The sequence below is a fragment of the Pelobates fuscus genome, chromosome 2, assembly GCF_036172605.1.
Source record: "Pelobates fuscus isolate aPelFus1 chromosome 2, aPelFus1.pri, whole genome shotgun sequence".
In the NCBI taxonomy this organism is placed as follows: Eukaryota; Metazoa; Chordata; class Amphibia; order Anura; family Pelobatidae; genus Pelobates; species Pelobates fuscus.
Window position 1 is genome coordinate 168,504,200 of NC_086318.1, and position 18,177 is coordinate 168,522,376.

General features: G+C 41.4%; 1 protein-coding gene across 3 annotated transcripts in view; it reads right to left on the bottom strand.

Annotated features, from left to right (window-relative positions):
- Positions 1-18,177, bottom strand: part of HMGCLL1 (3-hydroxy-3-methylglutaryl-CoA lyase like 1) — a 122,959-nt gene that overhangs the window by 71,660 nt on the left and 33,122 nt on the right. For all 3 annotated transcript variants that reach the window (XM_063442938.1, XM_063442939.1, XM_063442940.1), the window contains exon 5: positions 4,346-4,441. In XM_063442938.1, coding sequence (XP_063299008.1) covers positions 4,346-4,441 — 96 coding nt within the window. The remainder of the gene's footprint in view (positions 1-4,345; positions 4,442-18,177) is intronic.

Below are 18,177 nucleotides of genomic sequence, written 5' to 3' on the forward strand. Positions count from 1 at the left end.
CCCGCCTCTCGGTAAGCCCCTCTGCTGCGATTTTTTTTTTTATTATTGACCCGGATGGAGAATAATTAATCCTCCACCCGGGTACCTGTTTTAGCTCCCCTGCACTCCGGCCATGTGTGAGCTGTGTCGGCCACAGGGCGCCCCCTGCTCCATGGCGCCCTGTGCAGCCGAACAGCTTGCACAACCCTAAGGCCGGCCCTGGACTGGACAGTAACCTCTACAACCCACATTATTGTTTTTTCCAATGGCCATTAGATGCAAGTCCACCTGTCACGTCAAGGCAAACCTCTTAGGTGGGTCCTGACTCACCTTGTTTCCTTGAGCTTCAGGCAAATAAATCTCTAATGAGACAGAGGGGGGTATTTTTCAATATAACTATATAATTTAACCTTGCTCTGCTGAGGATTTTTAAACTATTTGCCTGCTGGCTACTTGTCCTCTATACCAACAGAGAGAACAAAAATCATAATATGTTATTAAGCAGATTCAATAGCATTTTATGTGAAGCTCCTAAATCTGATTCATGCACTATGCCTTCACCTCATTAAAAAAAAAAAAAAAAATACCGGTAGTCAAATAGCACTTACTGAACTAGGAAATGTACTTACTATACGGTCTGGACTTAGTTGTTATTATTATTATTATAAAAGGTAGAATTTAGTATAGCTTGCATATGCTTTCTCTTATTTACATGTACACTTGTATGTATCTACTGCTTCTTACAGGAAAAAGATAAAATGCTCTTATAGTAAATTATTATACATTTTATGTGAATGTCTTTATTTTCAAAGGTATATTGCAATGTTGTTTTTATTAACAGGTATCTCACCAGAATTTGCCTAACTTCAATTTGCAATTTTGACAACAGAAAAGAGGTACCCATCACCTGCTCCCTTGATTACATTCCCCCTCTCATTATCCATTCTGATTCTCCCCTTTATCTCAAAACTGCATATTGTATAAACCTTTTCTAACTAACATTTTAAATTATAATTGTCCCTCCTGGTTTCCTCTCTATGCACTCTACTAAAACAATTTTAACCGCAGTTACTAATGATTTACTCCTTCTCCAATAACCATTCCTCTTTTAATTATCGTCAATCTCTTTCTACTGCTTTTGACACTTGATCACGTGATCTTCTTTAAATCCTTTGCAACATTGAGTGTAATAACAACATCCTCCTTTTTGTCATTTTCTCATTATACCTCTTCCAATGTCCCTTTATTATAACCATTCCCAGAAGATCAGCTATCAATCTTTTCAGTTTTCTTTTAGTACTACGTCTTTTGGAAAATCTTTTAGCTTATTGGATTTCACGAGGATCTATATAATATTGACATACACATTAATCTTCCCCCTTACCTCTGTCCTGAATTCTTGGAATATACCCTTAACTGCCTGTATTCTCTCATAATAGATAACTGTCCATTTCCTAAAATTTTGTCTCTTTCCAAGACTGCCTCTCCACTCTGCTCTGCCAGAAATAAAACCTGTAATTCTAAAATACTATAGCGTGTGCCTTTCCTCTGAGCTGATCTTGAATATGCCAGATTCCATAAAACCAATGGCAGGTGGTATCATTCCTAGGGTATCTTAGTATCCTAATGAGAAAAACTAAACATAAAGATAACACAAATCTAAAATAAACCACGCTATATTGATTACCAGCTAATTCCCATTGCAGAACTGCATGTTGGTTTAATTATTTACTCAGATAATAATAGAAACTTGGATTTATTTGTTTTTACCCCTTGGACAGCTAATACAATTTATTGCTACATGCTAATCTAATATCTGTAAAATCCATAATGCTATGGTCATACATTTCCTTGAGGTCTCACATTGTTAGTATGCAAGGGTTCTAGTAATATCTACTAAGCATTGTATCTCAGAACATGCATGCATTGTTACTTGTTAATATATTGAGAACAAATCTGGACCTTTTTCACGATCGTCAGGCAGATAATGCAGGCCAGTAGACTTGGGAGATATCAAAGCACAATACTAGTCTATTTCCATCAATACCAGTAATATTACTGTTTTAGGGGGACCCAGTATTCTGCAAAGATTATCTCAGTCAATACTATAAATGTGCTTTTGGATAACCACAATGGAAACCACAGTAGGACACTGAGAAATGATCAAAAACGTTTTTAACCTTAGAAACTCTAGGATTAGCTACACTGGAGCATGTGACATTGAAACTTGCATGTGTGACAACACACACACACACACACACACACGTTTAAAGGTTGATAATATAACAAAGTGTTCTGTGTTGTCAGGCGCTTAACATAAATTATAACAAGTGCTCTTATACTGCAGCAGCTCACACATAAAAAAACAGGAACTCTCCAATCCTGTCGTGATTCAATGTGAAATTATACACTAATTTACATAACCAGTATGAAATAGTGAAAGTGTGTAGCGCTAAATTATATAAACTTACTCCACAGGAAATCCTTCAGAGTATAAAGGGTACATAATCTATTAGAGAAATAGAGAAAAAATATAGTGCACTCTGTGCAAAACGTAGTGATTATACACCACACGATAAAAAAATGTAAATATATAATTTATTTATTTTTTATATATACACTAATTATAAACTTGCAATATTTTTATATTTTTTATAGTGATATTTTAATGATATTTTAATGATATTTTTATTGTATCATCTATATATGATTTTTGGTGGCTTATAAAACATCATTAACACTTGTGTACCATATTTTTAATTTCTAGTAACACATATGTTCCCCTCTATGTGTATATATATATATTTTCTTCTGTATATTTACAATCCACTGATGCACTTTATTTGTTTATTGTCTATATCTCAAATGCTCAAATATGAGCATATTTATCTTAGGATTGAAGAGTGTATACATTGCTATGGATGGCCTTTCCGGTTTTCCAGGACTTTTGCCATCACCTAAAATGGACGCATGGACTTCTATAACAGACTGAAGGAGTGATCTGGGAGACCGGAAGTGATGCCCACTGTTTTGAAAAAAAGGATTGGGTCTTTAAGACGAATGGGGGAAATGCTGCCCTTTCACATTCCCGGAAGTGACGCCGTCCGCGCGATCATACATGCGTGCGTGATGACGTCAGCATTGAGGGATAAAATAATACAGCTGGAGCACTTTACCCTCCCTCGCATGGACGCCCGTGATTGGATGGCATTCGATTTCCGGCCACCAATCAGGGCGGAAGGTGGGGTTTATAACCAGGAAGTGAACAGGATGGAAGATACCGATTGAGAAAGCCGGACGGAACCGGCGAAACGCGTATCGGATTCACCTTATATTGTATGCATCATTTGATTTTAAGCTCTATGTAATAAATAGTATTTTTTATTTGGAATACATATTTGGTGCATCTTCCATCCTACTAAAGAGGGAAGGAGTCATCCCTAAAAGGACTCATATGCTGATTTACTCTGAGCCAGGTCACAGGCTCTCTTTCAGGTGAGAAGCAATCTTCACCTATGTGTTTAAGTTGCTGTAATATTGTATTGAGGATTTCAGCACCAGGGCGAGTTTTCCCTGTTTTCTTTCTCTTTCTTTTGAGGAATAAATTCTACCTGGAGTTAAAGGTGTGTGTCACCTAAAGGACACAAGGCAAAAGTGATTAGAGCCAATCCCCAACATGTTTAACGGCTCTAACTTGCAGCAGCCGACATCTGACATTGTGACATCACACACACACACGCACACACACACGTTCCCAATGATCAGGGACTAAGGGATTAACTAGGAGCCTTAAAATACTCTGACTTGCAGCCGCCGGCGTTCAAGCCGCTGCATGAGGGGAGGAGCATGAGGAGCACTGGTTGGGACTGGGGGGTGATATATACAAAGGTGGTAAAGTAATAAGGGTCATTATAGAGAATATATGGTAATACAGACATCTCAACTTACTACAAAAAACAGTATCTTATGTTGGAATCTACATATTTAATATACATCATTATATCGTCTGAGAATTTATTGATTTCCAGGTAACAAATCAAAAGAGCAATCACAGGGATATTCTTTATCTATCATGAATTACAATTCCAAGTCATCCATTACTTTAGCATTCTAAGTGGTATAAATGACAAATGCTGGACAACTACAAAAACTCACCAACTGAAATCCAATTGTAGTGTGTGAAATAATTTCTAGCACATCCAAAAAAGGGCAAAATGTGGACTTGTTAGACATGGAACACATGCAATATTTTTTTAGGGAAAAATGGGGCATGATCATTTATTAGTAGATTTAAAAAACAACCTCCAACATATGAGTAAATGTAAAGACACAATTACTAAGTGTGATAAAATCTTACTATACTTACTGCAGAATTAAATCCTTGTATATTTGGTGTAAGAACTGGATAGCGTACACCAGGGTACTTTTTTATACTTTGCATAACTTCTGTATGATCTGACATCTGAAATTAAGAACATTTCAAATCATTAAAGGAATAGCACAGGTACCAACATAACATATGTGCTGTTACAGAGTTGTACTTCAGTTAGCTGTTATGTTGTGTTTCTAACTTTAATAAAATAAGTGCTCTGTTGCTTTTGAAAGTCTTCTGAATCATCTGCACTATCTATATGTTATACACTATATCTCCTTCCTGTCTTAATGTTTTTCAGTTCACTACCCGATTTTCCAATAACTCTCTCTCTCTCCATTTCTTGTTTCTTTTTACTCTGACAAGGAGAAACATGAGCTTATGAAGAACAAATGTTATAATATTGAAAGAAGGAAAGTAGATGTTCCATAACAACTATTCCCTGGACCATTACCCCTGGATTATTATATCAGTGACTTTAAAGGTACAATATAGTCACCAGAACAACTACAGCTTATTGCATTTGTTCTGGTGAGTAGAATCATTACCTTCAGGCTTTTTGCTGTAAACACTGTATTTTCAGAGAAAAAGCTGTTTTTACATTACAGCCTAATGATAACCTCACTGGCCACTCCTCAGATAGCTATAAGAGATCCTTCCTGGATCCTTCTTTGTTGAGCTCATTTGCATACGCCTACCTAGAATCCCTTGCAGTAGTGAGAGCACTGTTAAAGTGAGATTTCTGTGGGAAAAGTTAGTCTTATGGCTTGACTGGTGTGTGTATTTGTGTTTAGCAATGTATTAACGATATATATATATATATATATATATATATATATATATATATATATATATATATATATATTTATATATATATAGTTCTGATATTTTGATATATCTTTTCTTTTACACAGTTATCAAATTAGCAAAATCTCAAGTAAGAAAGTGTATGGTGGTATACAATATGGATAAGTGAACTTACAAATTAAAGTTAAGGAAGGCTATAGATAAAAGTAATGTTATTAATCATGCTTGATCTTAATATATTATTTGGGAACTGATACAAAATATGTTCCTAAAATATTATCCTGGTGTTGGGAGGAGCAGGAGTATCACTCACTGAATACTCAATATCAAACTGAATACATTTTTTTTTTACCTTGGGGCACACCATTCCTTTTTTCTGTAAATCAGTTCTAATGTTACTGGATAGTTATACTTTGACCTTAGATTTAACCTTTTATTATCCTTTGAGCTAAGAGATCTGTAGGCTCAATTCATCATTTTAAAACTCAATTTAAAGAGCATTGTATGTGCTTTCAAATGATTTACCCTGATCATCCGTCAACGTCAATAAAATCTAAGTTCTATATTGTACGCTGCTGAAGCACACTTAACAGAGGCTTTAAAAAAAACAAAATTTCTACATTGTGCTGTCCTAGTCCCTAAAAAAAATAGAAATAAAAAGTATAATTTGACCAAAAGGTATTTGTTACGAAAGCTGGTATTTCAGATACCCATTCGTTTTCGCTTCAGGTGTTGATTCGAACGATCTCCAGAAAAAAATACAGCATCCAAGTAGATATCCCCAGCAATCAGACATATACTCAAACATCAGCCTAAACTAGATGAAGGGTACAACAGGAGTGAATTTATTCAGGCCAACTGGACGGTTTATATGCAAGTCCCAATGCGAGGGGTTTACTGTGACATATTCCAGGGGCATTCCCCACTGGACCTGAGAGGGGACTACATTGTGTAGACTACACTGTAACTACATTGGCTCTCAGGCTCAAGATACTCCCACACAAAACAAGATAATCCCTCCCCTGTGCCTGTGAGATAATTGAGTCAGGAACTGTTCTAAACTCAATTATATCCAGGCACAAAAACATACATATTAATAACACCCAAAAAGTACCCCCAAAACACATGGACCCCCGCCCCCCCCCCCAACAGTCACATCCCCTGAGGCCCCGTTCTGGGGGTCCAATATATAAAAATATCACCCAGATCGGTTCGGGGCTCGGGATTTGCATGGAAGTCATATTTTGACCGGCTGCACACAAAGTCTTATGCCCAAAACAGTTCCCTAGTTTCAGGGGTAGCGGTCGGTCTATTTGGGGGAGATCTAAAACTGAATTAATCCACAAACTGTTTCCCTCGCTCATGGGTAGCATTTGTTCCCCTAGTTCGTGGGAACAAACCTACTTATCGGCGTTTGGGAAGTCGAGTGTCCTATTTTAGTTCCAGACACTCGACGACCAAGTCCCGCTGCCTCTTTTTGTGCGACAAGCTGGCCGCCATTTTATCCAGCACGTGGCATTCTGCCATACGAACAGTAGCCACACAGGGAGAGCCCTTAATTTGCAGTTTGCTTTGTCGTTAATGAGCCAGGGGGGTGGTCGGTGTTCGGTAGTTTTATCTACCAAAAAGGGAAAATCAAAGTTAACGAAACAAAAGGTGTAGTTTATTCACAGTATTCTTCTCTACTGTGCAAGAACTGCAGAGGAAAGGCTGGCATGCAAACAATTCTTGTATCCAAAAACAAAAAATAAGTCCTGAGTTCACTCCCATCACTCCTGGGCGGCAGAAACGACCACAGTACACATCAGCCCAAATACAGACAGTAAAAACCAAAGAAAAAGTTACCTGCACTCTCTCCTAAAATTCTTGTATCCAACTTACAGAATGCACTTAACAATGTAAATATTGTAGAACAATGAGTTATTGTTTGCACAGGAGTAGTGATGTCGCGAATGTTTGGTTCGCGAACGGCGAACGCGAACTTCCGCAAATGTTCGCGAACGGGCGAACCGCCATAGACTTCAGTAGGCAGGCGAATTTTAAAACCCACAGAGACTCTTTCTGGCCACAATAGTGATGGAAAAGTTGTTTCAAGAGGACTAACACCTGGACTGTGGCATGCCGGAGGGGGATCCATGGCAAAACTCCCATGGAAAATTACATAGTTGATGCAGAGTCTGGTTTTAATCCATAAAGGGCATAAATCACCTAACATTCCTAAATTGTTTGGAATAACGTGCTTTAAAACATCAGGTATGATGTTGTATCGATCAGGTAGTGTAAGGGTTATGCCCGCTTCACAGTGACAGACCAAACTCCCCGTTTAACGCACCGCAAACAGTCCATTTGCACAAACGCAAACTCCCCATTTGCACAAGGTTGGATACCAAGCTAGCCATGTCCCGTTCCTTGTCCTCACTGATGTCATTGAAGGTCTCTTCCTCCACCCAGCCACGTACAACACCAAGGGTCCCCGAAAGGTGACAACAAGCCCCCTGGGACGCCTGCTGTGTTTGGTCTTCCACCTCCTCAAAGCCACCTTCCTCCTCTGACTCCTCTTCTTCAGACTCTTCTCTCTTTGCATTGCCTCTCTCTGCGTTATTATAAGGTGTGTTAAGTAGCACTATTCAAATCAGTTTAATCCCTGTTATGTCCCCTATCAGAAGACAACCCTGGAGAAGGTCCCAGCGGGATTTCACCAACTAATGATAAAGAAGAAGCTACAGGTTTCAGCCCTAACAGAGACTGGCGGACAGCGCCGGAAACACAGTTGGTCCCTTCTACCTCTGCTCCTTCTCCTTCTTCACCCTCATCTGGATTGAATCCTGAAAGTCCCAGCTTTGTCCCTCATTCACCAGTTAGGGACTCTAACTCTATACGAAGATCTGGACCTCTGTCTACCAGATCCCTTCCCAATGGTGTGGGCGAAAGACCCTGTAATGAAGAAATTAGTGGACAACCACCGAGCAACCTTGGTAGAGGCAGAAGAAATCGGAGGGCCCCAAGATTCTTGACCTATGACAACATTGGGGAACCCACATATTCTCAGAACCCCCACACGTGCACTAAGTTAATCAATGTATTGCATACTTTGACTGAAATATTGAGTGATAGAATTTCCCTGTATTAGATTGTATTGTACCATCTTGTTAAACGGTTATAAACCAGATGGACTGCTCTTGCCAGTGCAAGGCAAGGATTCTACAGAGGGGAGGATGTAACAGACTGCTATATTTGTATAAGTGATAGGATGTTTTAGGGATTCTGCTGGTGTACCTAAAATAGAGGAAACATAGTACAAATATTGTTTGGTACTCAAAATAATGTACTGGTATATATGCACTCAGAAATTCCAAATTGGTAAAGCGTTTTCAAGGTGCCTCCCCATGATGTAGATGGGGGGTACTGTTCAGTGTCCCTCCTCAAGTGATAGCCAATGGGGTTTCAGGGTCAGCAAGATGATCAAAATACTCCGACCAAATTAATACTTCCAAGGCAATTTATTCACTCATAAAATCAGGAGGTGTACAAAAATAAAAACAAATATAAATATAAACAGGTCACCGGTCCTACACGTTTCGTCCTTATGCAAAAGGACTTCCTCAGGGACTTCTTTCAGTAAAAACAGCAATGACATGTACAATGGCTGACAAGGCATCCTAAAAAACGCTACCACATACAATCTTATATAGGGCTAATCCCTTCAAGTCATTGGTGGAATAGTGGGTGTCTTCTCTCTTCTGAGTTTTCATTTGTTACCCGGTATCTTTCTTCAGGTGTAGCTTCTTAGCCGGAGATTTCAAATCCCTCCCATATGATTTTCTACTATTTCCGCATACGTCACACGTTACGTTCTTATCACGTGACCCGTATGCGTTCCACACTCGAGAAAAAACATGGCCGTGCGTTCCATCGTAATAATAAAGGAATCCGCTTTTATTTACACACATTGATGATACTCGAGAATCTAAACGAGAGGGCTGTTAAATATTTCACACAGAATACCAGTAATAATGATAAAATCATTAATATATCCTCTATATCTAACATATACTGGCTTACTATTACTCTCATTATTACTGGTATTCTGTGTGCAATATTTAACAGCCCTCTCGTTTAGATTCTCGAGTATCATCAATGTGTGTAAATAAAAGCGGCCATGTTTTTTCTCGAGTGTGGAACGCATACGGGTCACGTGATTCATTTGGTCGGAGTATTTTGATCATCTTGCTGACCCTGATACCCCATTGGCTATCACTTGAGGAGGGACACTGAACAGTACCCCCCATCTACATCGTGGGGAGACACCTTGAAAACGCTTTACCAATTTGGAATTTGTGAGTGCATATATACCAGTACATTATTTTGAGTACCAAACAATATTTGCACTATGTTTTATCCTCTATTTTAGGTACACCAGCAGAATGTACCTATCACTTCCTATCACTATCAACATCCTATCACTTATACAGTTCTATCATACGGTTATCAGCTGGGAAATAACCTTGGGAAGCTGTGTATCTATATGTTACGTTTTTTAATCACTTTGTTTCACGGGTGATTTTTTATTTGTTTGAAAGACTGCTATATTTTACTGTTTTTACTTTAAGTTTTAAGATATTGAACTTTGCCCTTTGCACTGTCTTGTGAGGAGGAGGGGCTAGGATGACAGGAAGAAGAGGACAGGGGAGAAGCCATGTTCTCTGAGTCTGCTATAAAGAAAGTGTGTTCCTACCTGTTTATATGGCCTATTACTGCTGGGACAGGGAGATAATAACAGGGGAAGGCTAATGCACTGCAACTACAAGAAGTTGGAGACGGTCTACTGCTCTGCTAGGAGAATTAGAAGAATGTCATTTTATGTTCAACTCCCTGCAGATTCTGGAACTTTCTGCAGGAGTGTGAATGAGCTCTTGCATCCTGCCAGCAGAAGGAAGAGAAAGGATTGCCATTGCTGTTCTGCTGCTGTCCTACTGATACCGGAGAAACTGACGGAAGCCAAGCACAGAGAGATGGACACAGGTTTCTTCAGGAAGGAAGAGATTCTTTATTCGGTTCACCAATCGGGACTCAGAGGGACTAATGTCACCAAAATACAACACAATAGTGCAGGCTCCTTATATAGGCATATAACTCCTCCTATATTAAGCTCCACCCGCACATTCTCTTAACCAATCAATACAAATAAGAATTAACTTCCTGTTCGACCGCATGGCTTGTCCAGCACAATGGAGGAGGGGAATACTACATCCTGTATTCTCGCACATGCTCCGTACACTACTGATCGTATCTTGCCACGTGCAACCAACCGACCGATACGTCAGCATATGCACGTACACATGCCACGTGGTAATCTCGGCCTACTAAATTTATTTTTACCGAGATTCCACCACATTCCCCCCTTTGATGCCTCTTGATATTTCACAATTACTTGAGGCATCACTTAACCTTGGTTTGCATACACCTCAGGTTACCATGAACCAGACCAGACTTTTCTTATGATGTGAATCCCTCAACACTCCTCTTCCTGCATTGGTTCTCCCTGATTTAGAGCCTCATACTTATATATGGCCATTATCTGTGCTGCAGCCTTCCTTTCTGCTATATTTTCTATCAGGCTCTGCACAGACCTAACTACCAAAGGAATAAGACATGGCAGGAGTAGACACAGCATTAAAATCAGTATGACTCCGCCTACCAATGCCTTAAGCCCTCCAAACTGCTCATACCAGTTACCAAACCAACTACTTGGATTGTACCCTTTCCATACCTGAGTAGGCACATGCGCTAGTTTAACCATATGGCTAGTAAGCTCAGCTATTGCTTGCCCTTCGTCATCTATTTGAAGACAGCAATTGCTCAGATTAAACTTCCCACATACACCTCCCTCTACTGCCAATAGGTAATCCAAGGCTAATCTATTTTGGTACACTGCTGTCCTCATCCTGGTATTATGCTTCGCTAGAAGATTGAGCGCTTGTGAGGTCTCATTAGTAATTATCTCAACCACCGCCTGTAATCTTATAATGCGGTTGAGCATATAAATTGGGGTCCTATACCCGAAAGTACCATCCTCTGCCCACGTGGCTGGCCCATAATAATCTATAATACGCTGGGGAGGCCATTCATCAACTTCCCAGGCGCCTATCTCTATGGGTCCCCTTTTCTTCCTATGATTCACATCATACACTTTAACACCCAAAGTCTCACCTGTTTCAATAGGTAACAAGAAGAAGGATGGTTTGAGCATACCCAACACACATGCCCCTTCCCAGTCCTGTGGCAACTCCGAATAGGCCTTCTTACCACAGATCCAGTACAAATTTGCTGGGGCTTTCCAACTAAATGTGATAGATAAATCAAACCATATGTCCTTTAAATTGGCATATCTTGCAAACGGGTTAGATGGTTCTGAGACATTTGAAGCCGACCACCAAGTTGTATTCTTTGTATCATCATCATAAGCTTTTTGCCCTAGACAAGTTAACTCTCCTACAGAAGTATTAAACATCATTCCTTTCCTTGCTATGCAAACATAACCTATGATGGAGGTCTTTAATCTCCACTCAGATTTACCTCTAACACTCATCTGATAATCGGCTTGTGAGGATATTAATTGTTCAACTGCCTCAGAACCGGACATTACCTCCTTTGCTTCCCAAGGCCATTGATCTCCCATGTTAGTACCTCCACACACATAGCAGTTGGTTACATTAAGACTACCGGCAATACTTTCAGCTAAATATATGAACAGGTTTTTAGCGTTATGGGGGATCTTATTATCTATACTCATCTCTTCATAAAACGAATGGAATACCTGATGAGTTTGGGAGGTTACCGTATCGGTCTCTATCCCTATAAACAATACTGTCCCAGGGTCTAAACCCGTCCCATATATTTGAAACCCAAATAAGTTACCATATCTATCTAAGAATTGGTCAGGATTATTTATAAGAATATGGACTGGATTGCATTCCATAGACTTACAGTATGGATTGGTAGGCAACTTAGTCACAATCATGTCCTTGTCTGCTGTCTGTCCCCAAGTTGCCCACCCCACACAAGACCAATATGGGCAAAAATTATAATCCCTATTTGGGCATCTAGGACTCACATACTTATTTTTACTACTGGGACATATATATTTATCATTAGACCCATACGTTCTCTCCCATCTAAGATCCCCACATACATTCCACGGCTTTCTACCACTTGATATTGCTTTACATGCATCAAATAGCAGAACACCCGAAGAATGTACGGATTCTAACACTGTTTTATTTATTAGGGTCCCCTGAGAATCTCCATTCCTGAGAGTCAACCAAATTGTACGGGGTTGATACTCTGGATTGAAGCACTTAGGTTCTCCTATCCCTAAATGGCATACACTATACTCTACATTTAATTATCTACACCTGGACACATCACCTTTACATTCATATTGCAAATGCCAAATTAGGGTCTGGGAAATATGGTTACCTGTTCTTGTAGTCTTAATGCATACCTCACAGCTAGGAGTGTCGGTACCTCTACCTTCCTGAATATAAAAATACATATAAATAAACATTATCACAAATACATCTTTCGTCGGCTGCATCCTCAGTCTTCGTCCGTGCGATGGCACCTCAGCTTCCAGGATGTAAGGGCTGCAGGGAATGGAGTTCTGCTCGAGTTCTGCTCGTCCCTTCGAGACTTTCCTGGCTTTTTAATTACACGTTGGTGAGCGGACAGGCTTTATTATGGCCATCTAAATACTCACTTACCAATCTCTGAAACAATAAAATTTGTAATCCACAAGTTTCCTCGTCACTCCGACTGAGTCGTGCGCTTTAACCGGATCTTGCAGGGATTCTCTGGATCTGGTGTAGCTTGCCAAGAATCTACCGCTGCTGGTTTAACCCTGGAGTGATGAATCCACGGAGTCACTTCAGCCACTTTTATCGCTGTAGGGGTAGACAAAAGAACAACATAAGGACCTCTCCACTTGGGCCCTAACGGTAAATTATTCCACTCTTTAATCCACACTTGGTCTCCTGGGTGGTAACTATGAACAGGGGGATAAATATTCACAGGTAATCTATCTTGTACCCATTTCTGTACCTCCTCCATAGTCTTACCCAACTCTACAACCTGCTGCCGGGTAATTCCTTCTCCCAACTGACTCAAATCCCCCCTTAAGTTACCAAGTACGGGAGGTGGACGCCCATACATGATTTTAAAAGGAGAGAAACCCATCCTTCTGGTAGGTGTACTGCGAATTCGCAAAAGAGCTATAGGCAAAAGGACGTTCCACTTAAGTTGGGTTTCCTGACACATCTTTGCCAACTGATTCTTAATAGTTCTATTCATTCTCTCTACTTTACCAGAACTCTGAGGTCTATATGCCGTATGAAGTCTCCACTTTATACCAAGCATATGAGTCAGTTGTTGTAGGCACTGATGAACAAAAGCTGGACCATTGTCCGATCCTATAGAGCAGGGTAGTCCATATCGGGGTATTATTTCTCGTAGCAGGAATCTCTCAACTCCTGCTTTCTCTGTACGAGTAGGACATGCTTCTACCCAGCCTGAATAGGTGCACACAACTACTAGTAGGTAGCGATGTCCACCAGATTTAGGCATTACTGTATAGTCAGTCAATTTGTAGATCGGACATAGGGAGTCCCCCCATATACTGAACTCCTGGTGGCTTTACTGGTCCTTGCCTTGCATTATTTTTAGCACACGTTACACATCTTCGTACAATGGCTTGAGTTAAGTTGGACAATCTTGGTATGTAGAAATGTTTTCTGAGAGATTCTTCTGTACTATCTCTTCCAGAATGCGTCCCGTTATGATAGTTTGGGACGATTTCTACCGCTAGTGATGCTGGAATGACTATTCTCCCATCTTCTAACTGATACCATTTGTTCTCCAAATACTTTCCAGGTTCAGTCTTTAACCACTCCTCTTCTTGAGCTGTATAAACCGGAGTCCATTGAGACAGTGGAGTTGGAATAAGAGCAGCTATATGTTCCACATATTCCTGTCTTCCTGATTCAGCGGCACGCTTAGCTACACTATATGCCATCCAATTTCCTTTGGTTACATCACCATCTCCTCTCAGATGCGCTCGACAATGTATAATACCGACTTCTTTCGGTTCCCATACTGCTTCCAATAGTTGTAGTATTTCAGCTGCGTACTTGATTTCTTTGCCCTCTGAATTCAATAGTCCTCTTTCTTTATACAAAGCTCCGTGGGCATGAGTGGTTAAAAACGCATACTTGGAGTCCGTGTAGATGTTCACTCTTAAACCTTCAGCCAATTGTAACGCTCGTGTCAGTGCTATCAATTCTGCCTTTTGTGCTGATGTTCCTTTTGACAGTGGCCGAGCTTCTATCACCTTATCTATCGTTGTTACTGCATATCCTGCATAGTGAATCCCTTCTTTCACATAACTACTGCTGTCTGTATAATATTGGACATCGGGGTTCTGGATGGGAAAATCACGAAGATCTGGTCTACTTGAAAATACTTCATCCATCACTTCCAAACAATCGTGTTGACTTTCAGTAGGTTGCGGCAGAAGGGTAGCTGGATTTAAGGCATTTACAGTCTCTAAATGCACTCTTGGGTTTTCACACAACATTGCTTGATACTTGGTCATATGGCTGTTACTAAACCAATGATTTCCTTTGTAATCCAACAATGTCTGTACTGCATGTGGAACTCATACATAAAGTTCTTGACCCAGAGTGAGTTTATCAGCTTCGGCTACCAGTAGGGCGGCTGCAGCTACGGCTCTTAGACAAGGTGGAAGACCGCTGGCCACTGCGTCCAGTTGCTTAGACATGTAGGCAACATGTCTTTGCCATGATCCCAAGTACTGTGTCAATACTCCCACAGCCATTCTTCTTTGCTCGTGTACATACAGGTAGAATGGTCGTGTGTGATCAGGTAGACCTAATGCTGGGGCACTCATCAAAGCCCTCTTCACATCTTCAAATGCCGTTTGCTGTTCTTGAGTCCATAGGAAGGAGTCGTGTTCTGTACCCTTGATAGCTGTATACAGAGGTTTCGCCAATATCGCATAACTGGGAATCAATATCCTACAGAAGCCTGCTGCCCCCAAGAATTCTCGCACTTGTCTTCTATTCTTGGGTGTTGGTATTTGGCACACAGCTTCTTTTCTCTCTGGCCCCATTATTCTTTGACCTTCAGAGATATGGAATCCCAGATATTTGACAGTTGGCAGACACAACTGAGCCTTCTTCCTAGACACCTTGTATCCTGCCTTCCAGAGAATGTGTAGTAGATCGTGTGTTGCTTGCTGACATATTTCTCTTGTAACTGCGGCTATCAACAAGTCGTCTACATACTGTAATAGTACACACTCTCCTGGGATGGACTTGAAATCCAGTAGATCTTGACTCAGAGCTGAACCAAATAGTTTCGGTGAGTTTTTAAACCCTTGGGGCAGTCTTGTCCAAGTCATCTGGCGTTTCGAGCCCGTTACAGCATTTTCCCATTGGAAAGCGAAGATAAATTGGCTTTCTGCGGCAATTCGGAGGCAAAAGAAGGCATCTTTGAGGTCTAAGACTGTAAAATAGGTAGCCCCACCCGGAATTGAAGCAAGCAGGTTATACGGATTGGGCACAACTGGGTGTATACTAACAACCGCATCATTGACTGCTCTCAAGTCCTGCACAGGACGATACTCATCTGTACCGGGCTTTTGAACAGGCAGCAATGGGGTGTTCCAGGGGGAAGTACAGAATTTTAGGATACCATACCGTATGAACTTATCCAGATAAGATTGAATATTTTTCTTAGCCTTCTGCGGGATGTGATATTGCCGTAGGCTCACTGGATAAACCCCAAGCTTTAGTTCAATTCGAATGGGTGGAATATTGCGGGCCAGTCCTGGTGGGTTGTTCTCTGCCCAAACTCCTGGTATGTTGAATAAGGATTCATCACTCTTAGGGTTTTGGCTAGTCAACGCTGTATAAAGTCGCCACTCTTCTTCCTTTGGTACGGATAATGTCATAATACCTGAAGGTCCATTAAACTTTAAAGATGTTGTTCCGTTTGGTAGGAACGTAATCTGCGCTTGCAATTTGGATAGCATATCACGTCCCAGCAATTGGACTGGACATTCAGGCATGTAAAGGAATTGATGTTTTACTACGTGGCCTCCCAATGTACAGAGTCGACTTTTAAGAACCGGTTTTGCAGCACTTCTTCCAGTTGCTCCTATTACGGTAATAGTTCTTCCAGATGGAGGAGCAACTAGGTCAGTCACCACCGAATGTTCAGCACCAGTGTCGATCATGAATGCACTCCTTTTTCCCCCTATTGATACATCGACCATAGGCTCCGCTCGACCGAGGGGGATGGAGCCCGGTCGGTATCAATAGCTCTCCATGACCGTGTCAGCCAATCCTACAAAGTCCCTATCTTCTCTCTCGCAGGACCTTTGCGCTGCGGGATAGTATCTATCTTCTCTTACACTTCCTCTGTTATTACTATTACTCCCTCCGGGACCTCCTCTACCTCTCGCTCTGCCTCTAAAGTTTCCATAACCTGCCCTGGGTGGGTCTCTCTCGTATTGCTCTCTTTTTGGACACGCGCTTCTCCAATGCCCTTCTTCTCTACAATACGCGTACTGATTCCTACTCAGGGGTTCCCTATTCCACCTACTATCGCCTCTATCTGGGCCCCGTCTATCTACGCCTGCGATCGCTACCGCTAGCATATCCGCCTTTTTACGCATCTTGCGCTCTTCCTCTTTCTTACTTTCTGATTCCCTATTCATATACACCTTATTTGCTACCTCCATTAGTTGGGTGATGGACATTCCTGCAAACCCTTCTAACTTCTGTAGCTTGCGCTTGATATCTCCGTAAGCTTGGCTGACAAAGGCAGAGTTTACCATTCGGGAATTCTCAGTGTCTTCCGGATTAAGGGGGTATACAAACGGTATGCCTCCAATAATCGGTCATAAAAGACACTAGGCGCTTCATCACTTTTCTGAATCACCTCAACCGTCTTCGACATGTTTATGGCTTTCTTCCCTCCGGCTTTCATGCCAGCAATTATAGCGTCTCTATAGGCTTTTAGTTGAACCATATCTGCGCCATTAACATTCCAGGCGGGATCGGTATTAGGATAATGAGTCGCGGCCCATGCTGCTGGATTTGCTTTGTTTAAAGTACGGGCTTCTTCCTCCAGTGCTTTAATAGCCGCTTGATTTATCCTAGTCCTCTCCTCGTTGTTAAACAATGTCATTAATAATTGCTGGCAATCAGCCCAAGTTGGATTATGCGTCTGGACTATCGAAGTGAACAGGTCGGTCATGGCTTGTGGCTTTTCAGTATACGAGGAATTGTGGGTCTTCCAATTCAAGAGATCAGTAGTCGTGAACGGGACATATACGAAGACTGGGTCAGCATACACCATTTGACCTAAATCATTAAGATAGGCTGACCCAGGATTCAAACGAAGAGGCATCTGGTAATGTTTAGGTTTTTGGGTACCGGTCAGTTGTCGGGTTAGTATAGGGCTTTGTGGAGGGGCGTCGGTTAGAGGTTCCGGTCGGGGGGTAATAAGACGTGCGGATAGGGAAGCTTTATCATTGGGAAGGCCAGTGAATAAAATATTCCGGGCCGGGCTAGAAGAAGCCTGACCGGAAGCTTGAAATGGCACCAAATCGGAATAGATGGACTTAACGGGGGCTGGTGTCGGAAGTGGAGGTTTATTATGGCGTGGGGTGGATTCTGAACTAGAGGAGGAAGTGGAAGTGGAAGTGGATGGGGACAGCGGGTGAGGGGGTGTAGAACTTCCTGTACTTGTATCACCTCCCCCTACAGGGAAATAAGGGGGCAGCATAGGGATCTCGGACTCAGGGGGCGTGTCCAAAATGGGCTTAACCGTAGTCCTAGTGGACAAACAAGTCCTGGCCACCATGAGGCGACATTGCTCCTCGTGGCATATTCGGACCCATCTTGGCAAGTCGTTTACGGCCTGCCTCCAACAAT